The sequence below is a fragment of the Rhea americana genome, unplaced genomic scaffold, assembly GCF_003343005.1.
Source record: "Rhea americana isolate MKP2758 unplaced genomic scaffold, rheAme1 scaffold_83, whole genome shotgun sequence".
Taxonomy (NCBI): domain Eukaryota; kingdom Metazoa; phylum Chordata; class Aves; order Rheiformes; family Rheidae; genus Rhea; species Rhea americana.
The window spans coordinates 1,015,914-1,043,505 of NW_028187012.1; the positions used below are offsets into that span (position 1 = coordinate 1,015,914).

At 38.7% G+C, this 27,592-nt stretch overlaps 1 protein-coding gene across 3 annotated transcripts in view; it reads left to right on the forward strand.

Annotated features, from left to right (window-relative positions):
- Positions 1 to 27,592, forward strand: part of MEGF10 (multiple EGF like domains 10) — a 103,137-nt gene that overhangs the window by 66,044 nt on the left and 9,501 nt on the right. For all 3 annotated transcript variants that reach the window (XM_085323261.1, XM_085323263.1, XM_085323262.1), the window contains exons 11-19: positions 633 to 753; positions 3,636 to 3,799; positions 6,403 to 6,505; positions 16,220 to 16,366; positions 18,737 to 18,871; positions 19,279 to 19,407; positions 22,554 to 22,682; positions 24,304 to 24,432; positions 26,993 to 27,121. In XM_085323261.1, the coding sequence (XP_085179387.1) occupies positions 633 to 753; positions 3,636 to 3,799; positions 6,403 to 6,505; positions 16,220 to 16,366; positions 18,737 to 18,871; positions 19,279 to 19,407; positions 22,554 to 22,682; positions 24,304 to 24,432; positions 26,993 to 27,121 (1,186 nt within the window). The remainder of the gene's footprint in view (positions 1 to 632; positions 754 to 3,635; positions 3,800 to 6,402; positions 6,506 to 16,219; positions 16,367 to 18,736; positions 18,872 to 19,278; positions 19,408 to 22,553; positions 22,683 to 24,303; positions 24,433 to 26,992; positions 27,122 to 27,592) is intronic.

The window sequence follows — 27,592 nt, forward strand, 5'->3', positions numbered from 1 at the left end:
TAGGATACTTGTCTATGGGTTTCAGTTATTATCTTATTGCAGCAGTTCCTCGTGCTCTATCCAGAGATGCCCTAGACAAAGAAAATTGTTTTTTACAATTTAGTTCATGCTGTTCATTAGCTTTTACAAACCTTTGCTGTTACCTATGCATTGRATGCTAATAACGTAACACAGAAACCATTTTATAGTACTACTATTCTTTAAGCAATAGTGTTGTACAAACTTCAAGTATGTTATATTTAAAAAAGTATTTTATGGGATTGTTATTTTCCATTAAATTGTTATTTTGTTATTAGATTTTGGTTTCTTTAATTGCTTTGATGGTTTAAATACCATTAGGCTAACCAAGTGCTGTTAGATAGGCGATGTGTGCTTTCCTAGCAACCAGTCTAAAACTAATGCTTACAGTAGTCTTAAAAAGCATGAAGAGCTCTGCAAAAAGCTTTCCCTTAAATTCAGGATAATTAGATGGCATCTTAGGACAGTCATGGGCTGTAGGTTTTCTAGTATTTGTAGCACCTGAGTCAATCTTCACAATCAGTCAATCATAGGTGTAGGTCACTTGTTAGTTATTTTTGTATTGTCTAACCCTCCTCAAGTAGCTTTTAGACTCTTATTTTTGTGTAATTCAGGGTGCTGATTGTGGTACTCCTTGTCTTCCGGGAACATATGGAGTAAACTGTTCTTCTGTGTGCAACTGCAAAAATGAAGCCATCTGTTCAGCAGTGGATGGTTCTTGTACCTGCAAAGCAGGTAAGAATATCTTCAGACTAATTCCACGTTTTTATATCATAAAATCAAAGTGAGTTTTTGAAGTAGAGAAAAGGAAATAATAAAAACCCAGACAACCTTGAAGGCCATACCATTAGCTACTTTATACTAATGCTCTTCTGGGAGGTGACAAATGGGAAAATATCTGCTTAGGGGAGAGCGCACATACCTTGTGTTTGCTCTGTGCAGTTCTCAGAGAGATGGATGCTGTGGCTGAGTGAATTACTAGTATTTGCCTTCAGACGGGATGCCACTTGGCTCTCGTGGAAGTGCCAGGAGCTGCTAAGATGACTGCTGCTATGCAATTGATTTGATGGCAGCCTTCCTAGTGAAAATACTTTATCTCATTGCCCCTCAGTCTGTGGAGCACCTGCTCCCTCTGCCACCCTCACCCTCCTCGGCATCGCAGGGGCACAGTCTTCTCCCTGCCAGTTTAACACTTGCGTTGATACCTCCCCCCATGGTTTCGATTTGAATACACCTGTCCTCAACAATCCTRACAAACTTGTGTGACCTCCTACCCAACCTTGAGGCTCTCTGTGCCGTCACCATCCACAGTGCTGTCCGATGTTTCCTCAAGAAACTTTCTGTATCTGCTGGTCTTAGTGCGAATTAACTCATCCTCATGAACTCCTCTGCTTGCCACGCTCCCCCCCCCACCCTGCCCCAGCAGTAACTTTAATGGTCAGTGTATCCTCCATCTGAACCTGTATGTCCCTGCTCACCTCTTCTCCTTCTGGTAGCACGTGCCAGTTAATGTGCCTTTGGCAGGAACCAGGCCAGTTTAGCCGTCCTCCAGCATAGATTTTGCAGAGATGCTGTCCCRTGGAAAGGCCTACGGGTCCATGTGTAGTCCTGTTGAACCTGTACTATAATACTAAGCTCCACGGAAAGATATGCTCTTGAAATATATACTGAGGGCCTGTTGTTCTCTTGTTCGTTTCTGTTGATGTCAAAAGCATTTCTCAGCTGTGATGTTGGATTGCCAAGAAGAGAGCTGGCAGRTTGAACACTCCTAGGCGAATCCTGCACCCTATGTTATCACCCTCTCCTCCCCCCCCATCCCCAAATATATTTTTTGAAAATAYGGGAAGGTTGAGTTGGGAGAGAAGTGGTCAAGTTACCTAGACAAATGGCCACTGAATAAGCCAGGGATTGACACTGTTAAATCCGTCGTGTAGCAAATATGTAGCGTTTCCAGCTTCTCCCATCAGCTGTAGTGGAGCAGATGCAACTCTGTTGAGTGTCTTTGCTCAGTAGCTAGACTGTGAGGAGAAAAACTGTATTTCCTGAGACATGCATAATCCTATCTGCTTGTGCATCATGCAGATTTTRATCATACTAAGATGAAAAAGTACAGCAAATAGCAAAATGGATTTATTAAGCTAAAATCAAACACTTGTCATATAAAATGCTGTTGGCTCTAGCCACTAAGTCGAAAGCAACGACATAAGGTGTCTCTTTTAATAGCTAGAGATATTATCCACACATAGAAAATATCTCAGGTGTCTAGCATTTTGACGACTGAGTTGACACTACTGAGCCAGTGATAAAAATCTCATTAATTTAAATTAAATGAGGATACCTTCTGTTTTTCATCTGTTRCATATAACTACAAGTCTTCTCTGCATCATCCCATCCTTCAGAAAGCCCTGCTTTCTGCATTTTGAGTTAAGTCATATTGCTGTTCAGTCTTCTTGATAGTTTAGGAACAAGGCAGCTCTGTRGCTCTGAACGAAACAGGTTTATGTGGGTGGGTCGGTGCATGATTGGAGAATATAAGCTGTCTGTCATAGACATGTTCCAAATCTCAATTATCTTTTGTGTAATTGCCTATTTTAATGATGCTTATATTATGGGAAACTATTTAAGGAGACGTAAAAGGAAACATAAATCCTGGAAGGTGACTTGGTTTTCTATCTACAACAGCATATTTTTTTTTATTTAATTATTWTTTTTTTTTCCTGAAATGACCCCTAAATTCTGAAGTTATCAGTCCAGGGCACGAGGCAGATTCATTTCAATACAGACATTTTGGATAGCCTATTGATTAGGCTCAGTGCAGAATTTATTTTTCCCTTCACTTACTGTAAGCAAAGTACAAAATTAGAAACTTGGCTTTTGTCATTGTTGCTGATAACATATGACTCATTCACTCGGTTTCTCTCATGCCCAATAGATGATTAAATGTTTGAAAACCTATCTACATTTTTGTCTGTCCAGTGCTCAGGCTGTGAATCATTTCTATCAATCATAGCAGTGAATGCAGCATTTTGGAAACATTTTGCATTACATTCTTTTTTTGCATTTGCAAAGGAATACTGAAATCATCTAAAAGATCTCTGATCCTCAGAGAAATCCAGCTCATGTGCTACTTCACTGTTTTGCTTTCTCTGTAGTGTTTTGTTTTGTTTTTGGCTAAGATTTCAGTTATGACTATACTACAGAATTGTCTGCATTGAATGCTGGTGGAAGAATTGTGAAAGCAGCAGCATAAGTCTAGAGAAAATACCCCTAATTTTTCCAGCTATCCCTCAAAACTTTCAATGTAGTTCAGTGCTTCTCAGTGAAGTTTCAAGGTGTCTGTATTTCATTTCAGGTTTCCCATCAATTGCTTTCAAATGTTGGCAGCCATTTGCAATGTGTGCGCTGTGCACAGCTGTTACAAGATGCTCAAGGGCACCTTTGTATGAATTCAGACAAGTCTTCAGCTGCAAAGGATAATACTGTCCTATAGTTAATACTAGCCTGGTATTATTGTGAATCTCTAAGAGATTTTAAATGGGAGGTGGAGGAAAACATGTCCATAGTGAAGAATAAGGAGATGTTGATTAATTTGTCACTTTAATTCTTGTTTTTGGCAGGTTGGCATGGTGTAGATTGTTCAATAAATTGCCCTAGTGGTACCTGGGGACTTGGCTGTAACTTGACTTGCCAGTGCCTCAATGGAGGGGCTTGTAATGCTCTGGATGGAACCTGTACCTGTGCCCCCGGCTGGAGAGGAGAAAAATGTGAACTCCCTTGCCAGGTAATTTCATGCATTTTGCTGAGCATCATGCTATAGGATATGTGACAAGAGAACACTCCTTCGATTCTTCTTAGTTCTTGGGGATAGGTCCCCTAAGGAGCTCTTCACTTGATTTGCAGTACCTGTTGGGTGGGGTTCAAGATCAGGGACATGCCCCAAGAAATCTTCTGGAAGCACTCTACTGTGCAATACTCTGAAGGACATGGAGAAGATGACCGTCCAAGAAATGCTACACAAAATGAAGTTGCACGGTTCAGTATTTTTATGCTTTCACCCTCGAAAGGTTGACCTTGGACGTTTCACCAACTGCTTTAGAATTAGTTGAAATTATTCCTCTCTTTCAGCTGTTAATTAAAAATGAAATGCTATCCAAACYGCTTTCGTGAAACTGCTTTAAGTGGAAAACGTGAAAAAAATSTAACAAAAAATACTCCATATCTAGCAACATGATTCTAATGAAATGAGCTTATATCTGTGACAAAGCAATAGTGAAGAACTTTCCTTGTCAATCAGAGCAAGGCCTCCTCATTACCTGATTCTGTGGCAGATCTTTGCCTTTGTATCATGGTTTTGGCTTCTATTATTTCCCAGACTATTGGAAACACAAAAATTAAAAATCACTGTGCAGACAAAAGCATGCTTTAATCAGTTCAGCTCCATATTGTGATCTGTAGCTTGGGGAAGCCACTAAAAACGTGTAATTTCAAAATGAAAAATTTGATGATTCAAAAATAATTTGCATTATTACACATTTGTTTTGAATATATTTCATAAACAAAGCATGAAATGTTCTATGTAAAACTGTGGCCTTCCAGAGTCCATCTTTTTCCATGGAAGACTTGAAATTTCTGGAAATATTTTAACAAACTTCACCTTTTCAAAAACTTCTCCCTTCTCCCTGTTCCTTTTCCTCTCTATTCTCTTCCTTTCTCATTTGCAAAGCTGTCCATATAGCAGCTTGCTGAGTTAATATAATTAATGGCAAAGGGATCACGTGAACTGAACATGAAGTTTGTAGGTTCCCCGCCCATGTCATATCCAAGCTCTTGGGTGAACACTGGTGAGCAGTGACATGGTAGGAGCAGCCGAATTACAGCATATGACTGAAGGCCACACCTTTGTTTTGGATGGAAACCTGATCTACTGCACTGCTCTCAAAGTTCGGAAGCAGACTCCTCTGGGTTTTCTGCTTTCAGCTTTTAGACGTGGTGTAGCATACACTGATTTAGTGAATTTCTCAAACATTTTGGAAAGCTGGTAAGAATACTGGCAATGCACACTTACACGGTGTTTCCAACAAAAGCATGAATGCACCTCCAAAAGAAATTGTGTTTTTTAGGCAGCTTTGTTTATCACTTAGTGTCTGATTCTGAAGGATGATGAGATTTTCAAATCCATTAGCTCTTCCAAAACTGGCATATTAAAGGAGTAAGGTTTCATGGCATTTGCTTCACTTTTTCAGTTCCAGAAAAACAATGCTTATAAAACATTTCAACATCAAATGCTTCAGTGTGCTTGTGCTTTCTTGCACATGTGTGTATGCATTCTCTCTCACTTGCTCTCTCTTTATCTCTCTCTCTGTCAAACAATAACCATAAGCATTTACGTATTTTCTCAAAAATTACAGAACAGCAAATAAAAAATTAATTGAAATGTGTTCTATGCCATCTGCATTTTTTTCTTCTTTGAGCCACACTTGCAGGCAGTTTATTTAAATCAATGTATTTCAATTTGTTTCAGTACATTTAGAAAATTAATATTAGTGTACAATTGCTGCTCAAGAGTCAAGCAAAGTCTAGACAAAATACATAGCAGACTAAAGTTCCCTCTTTTAAAAATATATTTGAGGATTTCCTTTCTTTCCAAATCTGATGAAATGAAAGGAACTGCTTTACTTGCTCTTCTTTTTCTTTGCATTGAGATAAGCAAAACACTCCTTGTTCTTGAGCAATGTATGATTTTTGTTCTACTTTAGACTTGAARAAGTAGGTTTTGAATGACTAAATCCTGTGGAACTCTGTAGAAATGTAGACATGAACCTCAAAGAACAGCAAATGAATTTTGATACAGGTTTTGTTCCAGTTTCTAATGTGACTGTGGCCATTTGTAGCCTTAAATTTAAATGACTGTGCTATGTTGGGTTTTAAACTTTATGTGCTTTTTTCTTTGTTTTCTTTGTGTAGGTAGCTCCTGAAAGGTTATGATGTATTGTATTGCCTGGTTTTCCCTGGATTTTCTTTTGGTTCTGATCTGCGTTCTATAATTTCACTTTATTATTGTACTTTGTCTTCTTTTGAGAAAACAWTTTTAACAGTTTTGCTGTATACAGTTTTCAGATTCATTTCATATGGAGTTATCCCTGAAATGTATGTGTCAACTTCTACCAAGAAGCACAAAAGGCAAATTCAAATATTTAGATGTATTTGAATGAATGAAAAAAAAATGTAGAATGTTATAATTTACCAGAAGCCAGAAGTATTTTATTGTTAGCAAACTGGTTATGGTTTCAGGAGAGATCTGCAGGTGATTTGTGAGGTGAGATTAACCAGAACTTGTTCTCCTTTAACTCTCAATTTCTCATTTGAGTTTTTTTATTCCCACAGGATGGCACATACGGCATGGATTGTGCTGAGCGCTGTGACTGCAGCCACGCAGATGGATGTCATCCTACCACAGGTTACTGCCGCTGCCTACCAGGATGGTCAGGTACAAGAGAGACAGTTGTGAAGGATGATGAGAGTTTTCCAGTATGATGGAAATGGTCTTAACTTTCATTTGTTGGGGTCTAAGAGGAGTATGTGGGATTAGAAGCAGAAAAGCAGCGGTTCTGTGGTCCTTGCGTCCCTTCCTGCTAATCATGGGCACTACAACTCTTGATGGAGYAGGAGCCACAGAAACTGAGAGTGGTAGGGGAAGCCTTAAAACTCAGGCCTCTCCACAAGATGGTTCTTTTGAAAGCGGTGAATAACTGCAGATATTCAAGACTGTGCTGGCAGTCTTCATAGAGAAAGCATCATATCCAGGAACTTGAGAAGCTTTGGTCAGGCAGCCAAAAAGATGGTAGAAGCTGAGTTGCTATTTTAGTTTCTCAAACTTTTGCAAAAAATTTTCTCTGCACATATTTTGTTTGGTATGAAAAATGTTGTGCTTTTTTCATAAAGCTTSTCCGACATTTTCACTGTGGGTTTAAGAAATATATGTGAAATTATTCATCAAAATTGTGTTTGATGCTGGTTTTATATGGTCTTGTTTGTGGAAAGCAAAATTAAAAAAAAAAATATTAAGCTATGCAAAAGGGCAACAGGCTTTTAGGAAAATACTCCCTTTATCTTTAGAAGGTAGTTTTTCTTTCCATGTGGATCTCTAACTACTCTAATTTTGTCTTTTGTTGTGTTCTGGACTTTATATCTCACTACCATACTATGTCTACATTRTGGTTTCATGTTCCCTACATTTATGGAATGATTCTGTTTGATAATGAAAAGTCAACATGAAGAAACACACTTTAGATTGAATCAAATATGTGTCTGCTATGACAGAAAAGGAGTTTGTTTTGTGATTTCAGTTATAAGCCAGCAGTATTTTATCATCTCATTCATTTATAAGCTACCATTTTCATTGACTTACCGTCCATGAAATAAGCATTTTCTTTTTTTCTCTACTGTTTTAAGGCATATTAGATGGAGATGAGCATAATGTGCAGCAAGTTATTTGACGAGTTTAGCAAACTATTGTGTTCACAGAAAGTTTGCCAAGAGATTATGATGTCCGCAGATATAATTTCTATTCTTTTTCCCAAGCCTTGTGGGTTTTTTTAATATATATTTTAAAGTTTTGTAGCTAGATTAGAGGCATTTTGCTCCAAATGTCTGAATTTCAGGCTGATTGATTGTAGTTGGTCACAGCTCACATGATGTAATTTCTACTCTTTATTTGCATGAACGTGACTTTTATGATTATGAGTGTGGGAAAAATCTGAGGAGGGTATGAACATAGGCAGGAAGGCTTCCTGCTTTGCCTTGGAAGACAACAACCATTTCTTGCCTGTGTAATTTGTTGTATATTAGGCTTTTGTTAGGTTTTTTGAAGCAGCCTCTCTCCCTGTTGTGATCCTATTCAGTGTGAAAGAGGGGCCTCTCGTGAAAGCAGTTACCTAACTGAGCTAGGAATCTGTTGGTTTTATTTTCTTCCCACAAGGTGCAGTGTGACTGAAACTCAGGAATTCAAATGTCCCTGGGAAATGACTACCACAAGAGTGCAAATATGAATAAAAACAATTTGATTGAATTCTGAAAAAAATATTATTTGTATTACCAAATCTAGTATTGTTTCAGAGATAYTACTTTTTCTTTTTGGGTTATCTTGTTATAAAGTTTACTACCTTTTATAACTATTTTCAAGTAGTCTCAGAAGAGCTACCAAGGTGACTAAGGGACTGGAACATTTCTCATGTGAGAAAAAGCTGAGAGCTGGGACTCTTSAGCCTGGAGAAGAGAAGATTTAGTGTGTGGGGGGGTGTCTTATCAATGTGCATAAGTATCTGAAGGTGGGGTGTAGAGACAATGGGGCCAGGCTCTTTTCAGTGGTGCCTAGCAGTAGGACTGGTAGYAGCAGGCACAAACTGAAATTTAGGAAGTTCTGTCTGAACACGAGAAAAAACTTCTTCACTGTGAGAGTGAGCAGTGGAACAGATTACCCAGAGAGGTTGTGGAGTCTCCTTCCTTGGATATTCAAAAGCCATCTGAAGACAATTCTGGGCAATGTGCTGTAGGTGACCCTGCTTGAGCAGAGAGGTTAGACTAYAGATGATCTCCAGAGGTCCCTTCCAATCTCAACCATTCTGTGATTCTGTGTATGGGTTTGCGTATGAACATACTTTCTCCAATTTCTATTTGAATCTGCTCAAAATAGGGTTTCCTAAGCTAGTAAACCTATTGAACAAAAAGACCCACATAAAAATATGTGAGGAGTTGCTGATCTTGAGCACCTTTGATGCATAGAGTCAGAGATGTTCACAAGTTCTACAAGTACTATCCAAAGTATGTCTTGTTAGTCTTCTAATACTAAGACAAATCATCATAAAGACCCAAAGTGTGTAAGTAAATAAAGTCAAATTAAAATGGRAAGTTTTTAAAAGACAACAGTAAAAATCTGACAACTTTTTGTAACAGAATGACGGAATAAAAACCATGACCTAGCTGGTGTAGTATATCTAACCTAAGGACTTTWAAAATAGTGTTAGTTTTGACTATACTTCGATTCAGGTAATGAAAAGGAAGAAATACTTTTGCCTTTAATGAAAACTTGTTTTTTCTTCATATTTAAAAAGGGAAAAGATTTGAGTAGAAAGAGACTTCATGCATCATTATAGATAAAATTGAGTGTTCATCCCTGGTCAGCATCATTGCAACAGCATGTGTATCAGAGACTAGTTTCAACACGTTGGTGATGTCTAGACACACAATATGACATAAACAGGATAGTTAACTTTATACTCAATGTCTGGAAAAATCCTCCTCCCACACTTCACATGTCAGAGCAATACCCACAAGGAATCTGCCCTTATTTATGTAGCTATTTATATTTAGAAGGATTAAAATGGGAAAAAACACTTTAGAAACAAGTTCTCAAATAGCCGTACTGTAACGTTACATTGCAGAGATATCATTAGACTGTGGGATTAAGAAGGCTGAATGTATACGTATTTGTACACACAATAGGAGAAGCAGCTGGAGAACTTGTGAAAATTAAGGTACTACAGTGCAATAAATGATGTTAGCTTARCTTACATTTCTTTTATTAGATTTGCTAAAGTAACTATCTGACTTGCTCATTTTTGGTGGTTAAGAGTACTTACCAAAATAAAAATAAGAAAAAAAATCTGACTTTTTGTTAGTCCAATGCTAATCTAACCCAAATGAAGGCTATCTAATGAATATTCGGAGAGATTTTAAAAAAATACATTTGAGGAAGCTTAAGAATGTGAAATGTGAGTCCGCTCTTTTTTGACAAGAATTAAGTAGATGAATCCATTATGGATTTCCTCAAATGTTTTGATGCCAGTAAAATTATATATTTTTTCCGAAAYGATATTTTGAATGCAATACTTTGCTCAGACCTAGTTGTCTGCACTTTCCCCAGGGAATTTTGTGAGAGGCAATGATTTGTGTAACTTTGCAGAAATGAATGGAGGGTGGAGATTTTTCTTGTGCTGGATAGCTGCAGTGTAATTTGGGGGAACTTGGAACACACTGCATGGGATCCTGACCTGGTACAGTGCATGCTCGCCCCAGTAGTGAGGGAGCTCCGTGCTTCTGAAAAAGGTACAAGGGTTATAGTTGGGTACTTTAAGGCAGCCTAGCTAATGTGCTGCCTTTTATTTTAGTGTCAAGATAGAGCTGCATTTGAGCATTAGGTCACCAATAAGATGCTGTATGGTTTAGTTTTTTAAATAAATTTTTCCTTATTTTTGAATAAGCAGGTTATTTTTTGCTTCTGGAAATCCTCTTAGTTTATGAATGACACCGTAAATTCAATTATTGACTATGTCACGATTGATCTTAAAACTCAAAAAAAAAAAAAAATAGAACTGTTTCTTAAAAAAAGAAAAATACATTGTTCTTCTGTCTTCTAGTGTTGCCTAAGGGGATACTTAGATTTTTTTTCATCCTTAAAAAAAAAAAAAAAAAGTTACTTTGTAAGACTGTCATTAAAGATCTCTCTGTGATTTAAACCAATAGTGCTCACTGTAGAGCAGCTTTTAATTTTTCCACAGAAAAGCAAGAGTTAATAGTGGCAGTTTTTCCTGGCAATCTCACTATTCCAACATGTTCCAGGAGCCACATGACATGATGGTACAAATGTGAAAAATCCGCCCACACTGAAGATGATGTCTGCCCCAAAACACTCTTCGTCCCTTGACATTTTAACTGTAACTTATAAATAACTTCTCTTCGTTTGGTGGGATCGCAATAGCAGACAGTGGAAAAGAGTAAGAAGCCTTAAAAGAGAGAGCTATAAAGCAGAAGAAAGACACAGTAAACTTGTTCTCCCAACAGATAATTATGGTTAAGTCCGCTAGTAGTTCATACTGTAAGTAAAAGATGTCTAAAAGATTAGAGAATTCATATTCTTGCAAACCAACATTTCCCATTAAGCCGTTGTAAGAAAGGCCAAGGTTTTCCTCCAGACACTGTGCTTGTTAGTAATAAAACATTATTCTGGTGTTTTGGACACACTTTTGTTGGACCTTTCAGATCCTGAAGAAAGTGTCATGTCACACTCATACCACATTTCTAATTTTAAAAATCAATTGAAAAGTTATGTGATGCCGGGGATTACGAAATACCACTAGTCTGCTGTCTGTACCAAAACAACAGCTTTGTTTTAAGGGAAAGACAGATGCATCAGTATCAGCCTACATCATACCAGCCCGCACAGGGTTCATCCGTGTGCCACAGCAGATTGGGTGTTGGTGGCTTTTGCTGTGCTGGCCACCTGCTGACGCTAGTCAGACTGTCCAGCCCCGGATGAGTTGTTTCTGCARGGAAATGCTGCATCTTCCCACGTGCTCCCGACGTGATTTCCAAGAGGCGTATTTGTTGCTGGATTGCCCCCGAGAGACTTGCCCTCGCCTCGCCCGTGTAACCAACTCGGTCCCCTTGGGGAGCACGGACCAGAAGTCTAGCTTTTAATGTGGACCTGGGGGATTTTCTCCTACTATGTACAAGAAAAAGACATAAAAGACTCCTGTCATAGGTCTTCCTCAACTCAACGCTGAAAAAGGAGCTGCYGCTGGAGCAGCGCATATGGTGCTAATGCCCCGGCACACCCTTGCTGTCCTAGATTCGCCGCTGGGAACAGAGATTTCCCTTCACTGCCGCTGATTTCTGCCTGCGCGTGTGGCGCGTGAATGTTCAGTGTGCCACAAAACAAGCTCACGTGTGGCCACTGTGTCATCCTGGTGGCTGCATCGCTGGGCTGGATGACAGCGGGCAGCTACAATACAGTCTTTGAGAAGAAACCAGGGATATCTCACAAGTGATTCTTCTGCTAAAAATTATAGATACTGCTGTTTGCCTTCAAGCTCTGATGCAAAACAATTCTGGTATAGAGGTTTTTCAGAGGTGGCTTCCTACCAAAACTCCCAGGTACATGCTCTTCCTCTGCTGCAGTGAAGAAGCAGCAGTCTGAACTTCTGGAGAAGTCTTGGATGCTTTCATTAGCTCCTTAAGTTGAGACTGTTCTTCTGGCTCTCTTCAACTTGAGAGCGAGGCCTCTTCTTGCCTTAAGACACCGAAGGGTGTTTCTAAATAGCACCTCTGAAGTTTTGCCCCGCTTTCCTGCACTGCTGCTCCCCTTTCTTCGGGCTGCCAGAGAAGCAGGGAAGCAATTCTCACCTAGCTTTCCCCCGTCAGGAGCCTCAGCTTCCTTGAACAGAAACAATCTAGTGTTTAACAGAGCTTGTCTCCAATAATTAAATATAAAGGGAGAGATCTGACACCATAATGAAATTTTATCCTTGACTTTAACGAGACCCCAAGTTTTGAGGGCCTGAGCCGCCTCTTGTTTATGCTGTTATATGGGAAGTACAGCAATACAAAAATAGACTGCAATTSTGAGATGATACTGGAAAGCTCCATGTGCCGTGAAGACAAATTGTATAGCAAATACGCGTTCTTTATGAGATAAATTTATTTGTGACATTTTAAAGTTTAGATAACTTYCTATCAGACTAATGGAAACATAATAAGCTGGAAAATAGTGCTTAGTCCAATAATAAATTTGCCTTGCGAGATCATAAGAAATAATTTGTAGATTTTTTTAGCCTTTTAAGTGCTAAAACAAATTAGTGCTCTGCTGAACTGACTTGGATGGATCTTTGAATCTCAGCATATTAAACATACGGCATAGGAAGTACGTAAACACTCTCCTAGCTAGCGGGCAGAAACACTGGTATCCCTCAAGAATTATTTTGCTTCATTCACGCAATTACGGATGCCGGGGGAATGCTGATTTAGACGCGAGGCCCCTGGCATAAAGCACCGGGCATTAAATGCGCGAGCGTTTCTCCGGAGCGGCTTAGCCGAAGTTTATCGTGCCCGYTCAGCCATCGCCTAGCAACTCGGCGAGGCCGTCAAAGAGCTCTTTGTCCCCGGCCCTGGCAAAAACACTTCCTCACCCGTCTCCTTATCGGCATCAAAAGCAACCCGCAAACGTTTTCGAAAATAAGTTTTACCGCCTAAGAAATTACTACTTAAAATAGCGGCGATGATGCGCTAGTGCGCTCTTGGTGACGTTGTTGGAAAGGCCGAGTTGAATCTTCCTTTCCAAGTTTTGGTAAAAATCTTCCCACTCCCACCTTGCTAATTTCTAGCTTTTCTGGAAAAGCATAGCTTTCCCTGCTGAAATTTAATAGAGAGCATCTGGCTCTAGAAAATTCTTTTTCTGTTTTTTTTTTCCAATCCTTTTAATATTTCTGACCTATTCTTTCTCAAAAAAGCATATATATTTGATTTTTTTCAGCTGTAAAATGTGGAATGGTTTTCCATTTCTAAGTGCCTTTCGGGCTTATCTAAATAATAGCGAGTGAACGAGATTTAAAACCATTTATGTAGAGATACCCCATGTCACTGAATCAATCTGTATTCCTGCTTTGCTGCAGTTGTTCCTGGCACACTCTTGCACACAGGGTGAAAGTGCGTGTGATCAACAACAGCCATAAAAAGAAAAATCCTTTTTACAGTGAATAGGATGTAATATTCAGCAATATTAGATTGTCGTAATAGTTATGCAGCGGTATTTAGGATGCACTTTGCTTTTTCTAAGCAGGGGAGTAGYGTTCTTCACCTGACTACCTCCTCGTGAGGCGTGGAAACGAAGGAAAGATGATCTTTTCCTCTCAGTTTCCTGTACGGAGGATTTTCCCTGATGGGTACCACAGGAGCTTTGCTGCCTTTTCATTTTTAATGGTGCGGTTGGCTCTTTCAAGCGTCGCGGTCCTGGGTAGCGTGGGRCTCGTTGTCTTTTCTCCGCCAGTGCGCCCAGTGTCACCCTTTGACACCGCACTGTCATAAAGCGTCCTCTGTGCACAGATCAGGGCGATATAATTGAGCCTGGTGTTATTGTACGTCGCTGCTCTACATAATCTCCGATAATGCACTACGGTAACTCCTGGCAACTGCTGACTTTGTTAACAGTGACCATTGTATGTCGAACACCACAGAAACCCATTAAAACTCGGTGAAAAACGCCTTTTCTCTGGCAGGGTTCGCTGAGCGAAGCTMCGTATGATATGACAAATAATGCTCGCAGGAACAGAGAGTGTCAGGCTCAGCTCTGAAACCCCKGGAATGTGTGTGAGCTTGTGCTTTCACAGACTTTTAAAAATGCATTTTTTTGAATTTGGGAATCTTAGGCAGAGCACTTTTAAGCATCTGAAGTAAGTTTTAAAAAATGCAGTGATCTCATCCTGCTCATGTGCTTCACCGGGGGACATCAGCATCTCTCAGACCACTCTTTTTTTTCAATTTGTGCACAAATAGGGACTTAGTTAAGTAATTGAAAAGTCAAGATAAGCTATTGAGAAGCAGGTTTATGTTGTCCCTTAAATGTGGATGAAGAGAGAATGACRTTCCCTCTATAGGCAAAAATGAAAAAGGTTAGTAATGCCGTAAGGAGACTCGTTTTTTGGCAATGCATTCATTTCAGGCCAGTATTAATCAAAYGATGAGTGTCCCCGCAGGGCTGTTAGGTGACCTAGGTGCTGTTGGCTACCGCTCTGTGTGTGGATTCTAAAAACCAAATGTTTTCTCCATCGCTGGCATTATTTGGTGCAGTCTGTTTGGTTCAATGATTCAAGCTGTTGATTTTCTTACGAAGAAACACAGTTTAAGGGGCTGGAGTCTCACCTTTTCTCTAACTAAAGACTTGGTCCTCGGCTATAGGCAGTGAGGGTAGGGGAATTACCTCTGAGTCAGGTCTGTGAATAAACAGAGTAATTTATTTTTCAGTGTTGTTATGAACACTGGGTTTTGCTCTTCAAAGCTGAGGCTTGTCACATGTGAAACTGTTTTGCTTTTTTAAGGCTTTGGCAGCCAGTGAGCCTATGGCATATTTTGCTGGAAATACCTACAAAGCAAGTCATACTTGGGGTTGGATTCAGTCCACTTTTCCCTTAGCGAAGTGCTTCATTCAGTAGAGGCACTACAATAACACTTAATTGTTAATGCAAAGTACTGTAGACACAATACGGTCTGAGCGCCACAGTGGTGCCTGCTGGCATTTAACAGGCAGCGTACTTTTAAAAAAGTAGCTAATGGAAAAAAAAAACAAACAAGAAAGTTATATTTAATGCTGCTGCCTTGAAAAGAGGGGGAAAAAAAAAGCAAAAAACAAACAAGCAAAAAGCAACCCCCCACGACTGGACGATTCCAATCCGCAGTTTGCATTATGATTGATGTATAGGGGTTGAGKTCATGGTGATCTGATAATCAATTTGGTGCCAAAAGCGGTCAGACAAAACAGCGACTGACCAGCATCCTTAACGCTGCGGCGGCTCAGCGTTTTGGAATGCTCACGTGGGGCTCTGGCAGCCTTTTGTGCCCTCTACATTTTTCCATTTGGTATGAGGCTTAGCAGTAATCAGCTCACTCCTAATTAGAAGTCATTCTGCATCCTGCCTCCCTATTATTTCGTTAAATTGTCTCAGACCTTAAGAATTTTTACATTCAGAAGGAAAAGTTTCTGCAGGACCTTTTGTCATGTATTTCCCGCATGACAAAGTTGAGAATAGGCTTTTGCTGTTTTGAAACAGCTGCTACAGCCGCTCTTTTGCTGTGTTTGAATTATTTTCTGCTTCTCATTTCTGTTTTTAGCTGTTAAATAGCATGTACCAATGGTGAAAGTGAGATGAATAAAATGATACAAATATATATATATATATATATATATATATATCCTTTATCCTATATAAAGTTATATATATAATTCTTGGGAAATGATTGCGGTGTCTATAATATTGAGAGGTTTGCATTCATCTTTGTTGATCTTAAAATATCAGCAGGCAATAAGCCTGGCAGTAGAATCCCATGGAGCTCTTATTTTCCACGTGAATTGCCAACAGAAATGCTTTCCTGTTACAGAGCTTAGGATCAGTCCTTATGTACCTCTCCTCAAAACTGGCATATAAAAAGTTCACTCTTTTGGGATCCAGGGAAGGCAGGAGCAGAGATGCAAGTTTACCTTGTTTTTATTTTATTCTCCTGATGCTAGTGATGTATTAATAAACAGTTTTTGTTAGCAGTGTTTTAAGTATCAGTCCTGCAGAGAACCAAAGGTTTCAACTAACTGTGCATGCCGTGACTTAGTAAGAGCTCTTGATGTGCAAGCGTTGACCGTCCTCCTTGTTTGCGGTTGCAGGCATACACTGTGACAGCGTGTGCGCGGAGGGACAGTGGGGCCCAAACTGCTCCTTGTCCTGTTACTGCAAAAACGGAGCCTCGTGCTCTCCCGACGACGGCATCTGCGAGTGCGCGCCGGGATACAGAGGCACCACCTGTCAGAGAAGTACGTGCAAAATAAATGTCTTAAAACCTCAGTTTCTTTCTCCTGCGTTTGGAATGTGTATGATATAACACTGTAGTACTGTGTTAGCTGTACTGTGAAACAGTCTTCAATYGGACATTTTAATCATTGGAATGTATGAGCATGCAGAAAGAGGTGTTACCTGAAGTTAACAATATTTTCAACTAACAGTCCTCTTATAGCCATTGTATAATTTTACTTCATTTACTATTTGTGCACTGCCATTGCTGTGCATATGACTTTATAAGAAAAAAATATGGTAGGAGAGTCCATTCAAAGGCTAACATTTCTAAATGTGGTTGACCAGCATTTTTAAATACATATTTTGGTAGCTAATTAAAGTGTGCCTGAGTTTCAAAAGTTACATAGCTTAGCTTTCCATTGAGTTTGGTAGGAATTGTTAGCTTAATTATTGTTTTTATTTAACACTTGTTCTGAAGCAGCAAGGAATGGCTAATAGGGTCAGGCCTCACTGCAAGTAAAAGGTACACACACTTGGTTTTTAAAAATTCRTCTCTGTAAAAGTTAAACGTTAGCAGGAGAAGAGAGGTGAACTGAGGCAAATCATACCAGAAACAGGAAGGCAAAAATAAGATGATATGCAAAGTATCCACTCATCCAAGAGGATTTGTCGCAGCCTGCCAGTTGCCCTGTTGGCCTCAGTTTGCACTGCGGCAGAAAAGAAGGAAACGTGGCCAGAGCAGAGCAAAGCTGGGAYCTAGCCCTCTTTCCAGAGGAGGTCTCCCAGGAGCAGAGTCAAGAAGCAGTTGGAGTAAGGCCAAGTGGAGAGGCTGCTGGGTCCTCCGAAAGAGGCGGAAAGGAAGAAGGAGCAAGCAAATGATTGCCAAAAGGTGGAAGGAGAGAACCAGAGGATCCAGGCAGGGTGGCATTTCAGGATGAGAGTGTGGTTGCCTCTGGTACTACTAAATGCATTACTGTAGCATTAGTTTCCCTTAGGCATTTCTAAATAAGTGCAGTAATTATTCTCACTAGCTAATCTCTGCAGGCTTTACAGTTAATCCAAAGGTAGACTAAATGTAAAACTTTATTGTGCCTTGGAATTAATATATGTAACAAAGAGAAGCGGCTTCCCCTCCGATGGCTCTCAAATCTAGTCTCTCATGTGCAGTCCCAAGGCCAGGAGGTCATATGAATAATTTGGATCCCAATCAGAAAGTGCCTTTTTAGTAAACAGGAAGATCTTAAGGCACTGATCCACTTGGAAAAGTTAAGATCTCAAGGGAGATCTGACAACATAACTTATATCAAGCATATAATTGGAAGGGTGAATCTTGAATGAAATTAAAATATTGAAGAGATACCAAGTTAGTTTTTGTAAGTGCTAATTGCTGCTGTGCAACAGGTATTTCCCTTAAAGCATTACCTAATACTCTAATCAGGAAAAAAGAATGCTGAAAGGGATTAGAGAAACAGAGAGATTTCATGATTTTATACAACAACCTTTTTCTTTTTCACCCCTTCCTCCTTCCTCTGTTTGTTTGGCTGATGGTGGAGTTCTGCATAAGAAGGGACTAGTGCCTTTGACACAGGAATTAAGTGGAGGACTGTGTTTTTCTGGTCTGAAGTTCTGTAAAAGCTAGGGAGGTAATGTGTAGCTGACTGGCTCATGTAATGAGTATCATGAATGCTTAACTGAAAGGATGGCTTGAAAACATTAATACATTTTTTTCAGTGAAGTAATGGCTAAAGTGATCTAGATTTGTATAGTGAGTTAGAAGACACATAAGAAGTTGAAGTCTAAAGTGTGCCTACTCATGTACAGATTAAGCTATCCCTGTTTCTAAAGTATTTTTCTTCAAATATGTTTTTAAAAGATGTTCGTGCCATAGAAGACATGTAATATGTAGGCAAATATGTATAATATGTAAAATACGTTTTATTTTTGAAATATACATGCATATGTATATATGTGTGTGTATATATGTGTATATATATATATATATATATATATGTGTGTATATATGTGTATATATATATATATATATATATATATATATATAAAGTACAATATTTCTCTTTTCCTTATTTTAAGTAACAGTGTATTTGACTGGATAAGTAATAGAATGTAAACTAACTAGTTACTAACTGGACTATGGTAAGCCCTCAAGGAAGAGAAACAAATCTCCTTTATACACATTGTATACGTATGTTATACGCAATGTAAAGCAGTCTATGTTTATTGGAACTGTATGAATAAAACAACCACCATTGAAATCCATACATATTTAGGAAGTGGAGCTAATCGAAGTTAGCAATGAACGCACTGAAGAGCGGTTTATGACTGTATAGATAGTGCRGGAGATGATGACTGTTTGTTCTTTCTGATTCTAGTTTGTTCCCCTGGGTTTTATGGGCACCGTTGCAGCCAGACATGCCCCCAGTGTGTACATAGCAGTGGTCCCTGCCACCACATTACTGGATTATGTGACTGCTTACCTGGATTTACAGGAGCCCTTTGTAATGAAGGTACAAGCTCTAATTAATACTCCTCTAATTACTACAATGGTTGGTAGACGCCAAGAATTCTAATAATTTTCATATCTGTTGGATACCTATAAGACCAAAAATGGTTTCTGTTGTAGGATGTGAAGCTTATAAATGTAGACTCTTAAGCAGATTTAAGCTGTTTGAAAATTTATGGAAAGTGTGAAAAATGCCTGTCTTTAAACCAACATTTTGTTCTTCTATGTATCACTTGTAAAATGACGGAATGAAATGAGCTTACCAGAATCTATAATACCTTGCTTCAGTATTATACTAAATAATATACTTTYCTTGATACAAAAACATCTGTTGTTTTTGTCTTAAAATAAAGAAGATATAATCTATGTGCTAATTCCTAAAGAATTCTAATACTGATATCTTGTTCTCAGTGTGTCCCAGTGGTAGATTTGGCAAGAACTGCATCGGAATTTGCACATGCACCAATAACGGCACGTGTAATCCTATCGACCGGTCTTGTCAGTGCTACCCTGGCTGGATTGGTAGTGACTGCTCACAGCGTAAGAGTCAACTTCTTTTTTTCCATTATTTTTCAATAGCTACAGCCTGACTAATTGTTTTAAATTCTCTACTTGTTGGTGAAAAAATATTTTCTAAGTGAGAAATGAGGACTTCATTGCCTATAATGAAGAGAGATTTACTTTTTTTGTATTTCATTTGCATTATTGCACATTCATTTGCCCATGAATTTTCTAAGAAGGTTAGGGGGCTGGAGCATAGGGCATGCAAGAAGAGGCTAAGGAGGGGATCTAGCTGAGGTCTTCCACTATTCAAAGAAGAATTACAGAGAAGATGGATCCAGCCATTTCTCGGAAGTGCACAGTGAGAAGCAGAGTGAAACCAAGAGATAATGCTCGGAGATTGCAACAAGGCAACTGTAATCAGACATAAGGAAAAAAATCTTTATTCTGAGAGTGGTCAAGCACTGGGACAGGCTGCGCAGAGAGGTTGAAACCTCTGTCCTTGAAGAGATTGGGGAATCTCCATCTGTGAAGATCCTTTGAGCAGGACATTGGACTGGATGCTGGACACCAGAGGTCTCTTCCAACCTACAGTATTCTGTGATGCTGTCAATCTTTTTTGCATAGTGACTTCATGGCTAGTTGTTTACTTGTCTGGGTAATTTTGTAGCCTCATTGCAACARTGTTACAAACATGGCACAGCTGGTATCGGTAGGATATTCTTATGAATGACAGAGATATTGTTTTACCATTGATTTCTTTTTAAACTGAGACACTGAAATATTGGGTTGTTTTGATTGCAGTCATATAGAGAGTTATCGGCAAAGTTCACAAAAAAGCCAGGATTTTTGAAGASCCAAGCTAGAGCTCAGGCTCAAGACCACGCTTTTTCTTGTCAAACACTTGAGCGTTCTTGTCAAGAGTTTCTTGCATTATGACTTTTTATTATTAATTACCACTTTTTAGCAGATTTTTCTCCTTCCTCCTTTYAAAAATAATTTTCAGAGATGCACGTTTTTAGTGTGATTATACTCCACTTGATTTACATATGGTCTTGCTGTGCTAAAATAAGTGAAGACTGTTCCTGACTTGAAAAGAAGAACTTAGCCCTAATTTTCTTCTGCTTCACAGAGTTATTTTATTAAATAATTAGATGTTCTCCTGATACATTGTTGTGTCAACCTGAATTAATAATAACAAGAAACAAATACCTGAAATAAAATTCTTAAAGGAAGCATAACCAATTCCATAATGCATTAAAATGCACACAGTCCTGTAATGCACGCAAAAACTTCAGTTAACTCATTTTTTTGAATAAATGTAGTTATATCAGACCCTGATACATCAAAATTCAAAAGACATGGCATTAGGGTTTCCAAGGAGGTGCATTTCCTAATAACATGCCTCATTGGTTTCTATCATTCACGGTTTGATTGGTCCAGGTTAACTGGTTCTGTACCATTGCAATCTGACATCTGGTCAGTTTGGAAAAAAAACTTCTTTTTTGGCTGACGTTCTGAGAAGTGATTAGCATCACTCTGTATGAGATCAAAATAAATTGTGTGTCTTATCCTGTGGAAGCCTGTAGCAACGTAGGTGCTGGGTCCACATTTTTATGGTAAAATAAGTAGGTTGTTGGAAGAGTAGCAGTATTTGGGAAGAGGGGAGACTTAATCAATGAATCAATGTAAGAAAATGGTGCTAGCAGTATGAATGGAGGCTTCTACTGAGGCTGTGTTCATGGACCACAGGAGAGGAATTTTATTTGCTTCATATCACAGTCTTTCGTTCCCATGGAAAATAATGATTCCATTAATTTCTTTTGGAACTACTGACATTCTTGAAACGTGTAACCTTTTTTCTGTGCGTGATTTACATTCTTTCTTCRTTGACCACTAATATCATACAACAAACAGCAGTAATAAAAATCACTGTAAATCACAAATTGAAACAACAACAAAAAACTTATTACAAAATGTGAGTTTTTTCAATAAAATGCAATACGTTTCTTAATGGAGTAAATTTTGGGCAACACTTTGCAAAAATACAAACCACACACATGTATGAATCATTTTGCTTATGCAAACATTTAAAGGATCAAAAAGTTTCTCTTGCTCCCAAGACACATTTCTGGATGACCAAATCCAATCTACAATCATGAGGAGATATCAGTCTTTTTAAACTAATACAAAAGTAAGAATCAGACTTTAGCCTTTAGCCTGTTTCTTCTCTCCTATAAAATCGTCATTCCAAAAAACTGTTTTTGAATGACACAACTCTGTACTAACAACAACAAAAAAAMCTTAAGATGTAAATTCCAAGTTTTCACAAAAAGGACGTATTCTTAGAGCACCTGCACTTAGCGATATTCTGACATAGAGAAAAAAATCTGTTGCTGTCTCTGAATAATTAGCATTTTGGGATTACTTCRCTAGTCTAATGTTAGCATTCAGTATCAAATTTGTTCACCATGACATTTTCAAAGTAATCACTAAAATTGCACCTCATAACATTTTTAGGCATGATTATGAGTGGAAGAAAAAAATCTCCTACTTTATTTATAATTGCTTGTCTATTAGAAATAGATTGGTGGACCTATGGAAACAAATGAGTAAATCGGAAGCCTTATTAGGTCAAGGAACTACCTTAATCAAGTTATATGTGCCACACTTAGGCAATAATACAGAATCTAAGAGCAGGAACGCAGGGAGTAAACCCTACTATTGTGTCAGGCTGCAAGAGATGCTTCAACCTGCTCTGTCTGCTCTCTTTCACGTTTAAGGCTTAAAATGCTTATCCCCCCAACAGAGTGCAGTTGAACTGTCTTCAAATGAAAAACTCAATCAAGAAAAGAAACTTAATGTTGCTCTGTCATTGGATCTACGAGAAAGCTGCTGTAAAATAACAGTGTCCTAGTTTACCTAGTATCAAATACGTACCGCTGGTTTCTTTCACATTTAATCTTTTTCAGCACTTTATATCTACAGTAAAATGACTTGGTGTTTTAAAAAGAACCCCAAATCTGTGCTTGTCTGTCTGCTCAGAATGGAACAGTCTAACAGATATTAAAAAAAAAAAAAAAACCCACACACAAGCTGTACTCCTATTTGAATGAATGCTCTGTGTTAACGAGCAGTGAGGATCCTTGTCATTTGAGATTTAAGTAATTGATTTGTTGTTTTAGCTTGCCCACCTTCTCACTGGGGTCCCAACTGCATCCACACGTGCAACTGCCACAACGGAGCTTTCTGCAGTGCCTACGACGGGGAGTGCAAATGTACGCCGGGATGGACTGGCCTTTACTGTACCCAAAGTAAGTGAGCCTTACTGTCTGTTCGTGCTCCCACGGGCCTGCAGGTCAGTGACAGAATTTTCCTTTGGTATTCTGACACCGTTATTCACTGATTTCTCCCCGCACTGCTGACCCTTTCACACCCCGGAGGTGTACTGCGCTGCCTCTGGGGTCGGTGGGGAYGTGCCCCCGTAAGCCCCGGCAGAGCTTTGGCTGAGCGTTTGCATTCAGCTCCTCTCCRGCCTTCCAGCAGAGCAGGGCAACCTTGGGCCACGAGCAGGTGTTCCCAGGTGTCAGCAGTGCGTGTGCACGGTTGTGGCCCCCCTGAGCTGGGCAGGCAGCGTGCTGGCACTGTGCAATCCCTTCCCTCTCTGAAACCTCCCCAGGAAATATTCCAGCATTGGGGATGCAGACACCAAGACTATAACGTCATGATACAGAGCTGACTGAAGCCGCAAGAACAATTTCTGCCTTAGCCGTGGGTGTGAACTACTGAGGCACGGTCCCTGTCAGCCTTGCAAAGTGCTCATATTGCCTGTCCCTTATCYGTAATTATTACGTCCCAGTGGTACTGCAATGACAGCTCTCACTCGGCACATATAACTCAAATACCAATATAGAAGCTATCTTATCTGAAACGTAGAAGCTGAACTTCATGAGGTTGTTATTTCATCGTTTATTTTGGCATTTTCTTTGTGTAATTAATGCATTAAATTACTGATGTTTTTAAGACTTTTTCATTAATATGAATAAAAGTAKCAGCAGTGCAGTGACTGGGAATAGGTATATGGCATTCATTACATGCTGGGTAACAGTTCTTATGAAGTTTGAGAGAGAAAAACATTTTAGAGATAGAGATGGATAGAGAAAAAATTGATTTCTTCTTTATCAAAAATCATTGTATTTATTGCTCCTGTATGGCTTATCTTCAGTCCAGGCATCCCCACTGTTTACAGTCCAGGCACAAGCATTATCTTTGAACTCAAGAAAAATCGCTAACTGTTTTGCATTCAGTATTTAAAAATAGTTTTCATAAAGTCACAACTCTCCTTTTTCAACTGAACATTGTCATAGTGGCAGGAAATAACACATATATTATAGGGCCATATGGATGTAGCTGTGGAAGACATTCATATACTGGTTAGCTGTCAGCTATCGTGGTTATTTTGCTTCCTGCTGGTGAATAATGATCTCTTTGCAGTGATACGTCTTCTTCATACTGAAATGGCATCTTTGTGAGGAATGGAGGCACAATGTTATTATTTCTACTCTTTATGCTTCAACATCGACTGTGCTGAAAATATGTCCAAAGATCCATTCATCATGAAACAGATTCCCTATACTGATTCACAAAGTCCTCTCTTTCTCTCCTTCAGATATCTCCATAAAACCCATTTCTTCAAGCAGTCCTTTTTGCTACCTTCATCTGCTGTCCCCACAAGTTCCTATTCTCATTTTTRTAGTTTGTCTAACGTATATTTTAAACCCCTTAGAATAGGGTAGATCTTAGYCTGTTTTGCTTATAGAATGCCACGTTGTGTTGCAGGGCTACAGAAATGACTTTTCAATAACATACATAGTAATAGTATTCGAGTGTTATTTCTACAGCTTTTTTTTTTCCCTCCCCCTCCTTGTGTTGCAGGATGTCCCCTAGGGTTTTATGGGAAGGACTGTGCCTTGATTTGCCAATGTCAGAACGGAGCAGACTGCGACCACATAACGGGGCAGTGTACCTGCCGCACGGGATTCATGGGGAAACACTGTGAGCAGAGTAAGTAGGAACTGGAATTCTTCAYGCTTGATAACAACAGAAACTAAGAACTTGAGCCGAGCTTCTGTTGTTTTGGCCTCTGTTCTCATACAGCCTCTTGGCTTCAGTGGGAATTTTGGCTGAGCAAGAGCTTCAGGAATTAGTCCAAGGCTTTTTCCAAACATAAAAACCCACAGAATTAATTATTGAGATTGATTATGATTGTGATGGCTGTTCTTTTTAAATGTAGCTATAAATTGAAAGACATTTGCAATACATTCTAGTTTCTTCGGGCATAATGCTAAAAAAACCTCCAGCAACCCTGACATGTAAATGTAACAGATGAATCCAAGTAATTATCATTAGCATAAGCCACAATGAAAATTAATAGTTAGAAAACTAAAGATTAGATGTACCACATCAATCCTAGTGGATAAAATTCTTTGCAATGTGGCTTTACAATACAATTGGATTATAACAGGGCAGCGAATGGTGTTTTGTTTTTGTACATGGGTGATTCTTTTACCAATTGTATAACAGTAAATCAAGAGTAATGCCACTGAAATCAATGATGATGTGATGTTGCAAAACACTAAAAGATTAATAAGGGTCCTAGGCAAAGAATCTGGGTRGTCTAGCTTTTGTTAAGATTACAAGATGGTGCTCCCATACTTCATGCATTATACTGCACTGCAGAGCAATCCGTTCAACACAAGGCCTACATGCCCCTGATGTTTTACTTTAAATTACTATTTTGAAGGCTTAAGTGGGTCTTTGGTATCAGCAGTCTGCATGGGGCAGAGCGGAGCACAGTCCCTGTTACCTACAACCAGGGCTGATTTAGCTGCATCTGATCTAAAGGGCTGCGCAGAGGCCGGGACTGCAGGTGTCACCCCTGGAATAGAAGGTGCTGGGGGACATTACCATATACTAAACTTCTCCGGTAGGCACACTGTATTCCCCCAGCACTGAGCCTAGCCCCAGCGGCAGCACGTGTTGGATTTCTAAGATAAATAAGCATTTATGTTAGAACCAGTAAAAAATCAAAGTGTTTTTTTTTCCCTTAGAAAAATACAATTACAACAAACGTGGAATGTTTTAGAGGAATTTGCCCATTTCAATGTAATAATAGCTGGGCAACATGTTCTAGTTAGTTATTTAAATTTTCTTATTCCACTCTGTTTTCAAAATGTTTCCATTCAAAAGAGCAATAATGTTTAGATAAACTTTTTTTGCAAGATCCTCTTTTGATGTTGTCAAATCAAAACAGTTACTTGACTATTTTGGCAATTATACATTTTTTAATATATATCACAGATTTGGTATTTTATCCTATGATTTGATAGTGATTCAACAATGTTAAAATGTTCTGATATCTCTGAATTGGAATTTTCATTCAAAAAATAGACTTTTTGTTCCAACTCAGATTACAGAATGCCAAAATATGCCATGGAACAATGTTTTTTTGGCTAGCCATAGTCTTCAGTAGCGCTAATCTTGTTTTCCTGAATGAAACCAAGAGAAGGGTAAGCATGAAATTGCACTTGTATCTGCTTTTATCAAGACTGCAAAAAAGTTTCTCTGGCATCTATTGTGTTGCATTATCTTGTAAATTATTCTAATGTAGGAATAAATAAAAGATGAGTTTGATTAAAAAAAAAAGGAAAAAGAAAGGAAAGTAAATCGATCCAGTTACAAAACCCCTGAGAGATTTAGAATACTGAGTCTCAGGAGAAGAAACACCACACTTCTTCAAATCGTTGTTAGTACAATAACGTAACAAGCCACATGTTAACAGAGGTGGCAATACAAAAGAATCATTGTTATCAGTGTAGCATAATTCTTCATCATATTAATTACATGAGGAAGCAGACACTTTGATCAGTAATTAATTATTGTAACGCAAATCATGGTGGGAGAGAGAAATTTCTGTAAAACTCTCCCAGTTAGCTTASTTGGCATAAGTTTTCCACATTTTTCTCACTGATAGTTTCTCATTATGATATCAAAATATGCTATAAGCAGTGCATGACTAGTTTCATTTTTTACAAATATATGGTGCATATTAGACTAATTCTTATGGTTATCTTCYGCTTTGTTACCACATTAGCACATCTGTCATATGACATGACAACAACTATATATCTGACACCATTTACATGACTGCATGATGTTTCAAGTGCTAGGATTTGAGTTACATGGGAAACCTGACATTCTGCTGTAAAAATGGCACTTTATTTATGTTTCATCCATTTTTTCACTGTCTGCTACCCTGTTACTCTGTGCTTTTCTTATTTCATATTCACTTCCTTAGAGGCACCAAGTTTATGGATAATGGAAAATCACTTCTGAATATAATTGCTCCTCTCCCTTTGCACGTGTGCACACATACACACACCCTTATCTTACAAAAATATTTTCAGTAGGAATGTACCAGTAATAACATATTGCCATCTGGTGGTCACTTACAAAAACACACGTGGTTTGACAAGGTCAAGTGTTGGCATATAAGATACTGTAGGTCTGTAACGCCAAAATGTTTCAGAAGCACTGTCTTACACCTGCATCTTATTTTGTGCAGAATGCCCTCAAGGTACCTATGGGTATGGATGCCGGCAGTTGTGTGACTGTCTGAACAACTCAACGTGTGACCACATCACAGGAACATGTTACTGCAGCCCAGGATGGAAGGGGGCCAGGTGTGATCAAGGTAAAAGCCTAGATGCATTAAAATTATTGTGATTGGGTTCTCTAAAAACAGGATCAGTCTATTAGACGTCATGTCTGTATCAGTATTAATGACTATTAATTTAACCTGATAAGTTATGTGTTTTTAAATAGTCTGTTTTATTAAGTTAGATGTACTCTGTAGGTTTTTAAATATTAGATGCCTCTATGATAGTTTATTGGAGCAACACACTGAAGTGCAGTTTGCATGAAATCTTTCAGAGTGCAGTGCTGTCCAAAGCTGCTGATAAAGCATGTGTTTTATTTGCTCTGTATTTTTTGCATAGAGAATGGTCTTACTTTTTCAAATCCATAAAATACCTCTTTCTATAAAGAAGACGAAYGCTTTTCCTTAAGGCTAGGGTAATCTTTACAATGGTTTCTGACATATTTTTGCATTATTTTTGCATTATTAAATACAATTAGAATTAGCAGAAAGATTTAGAAGTGAAAT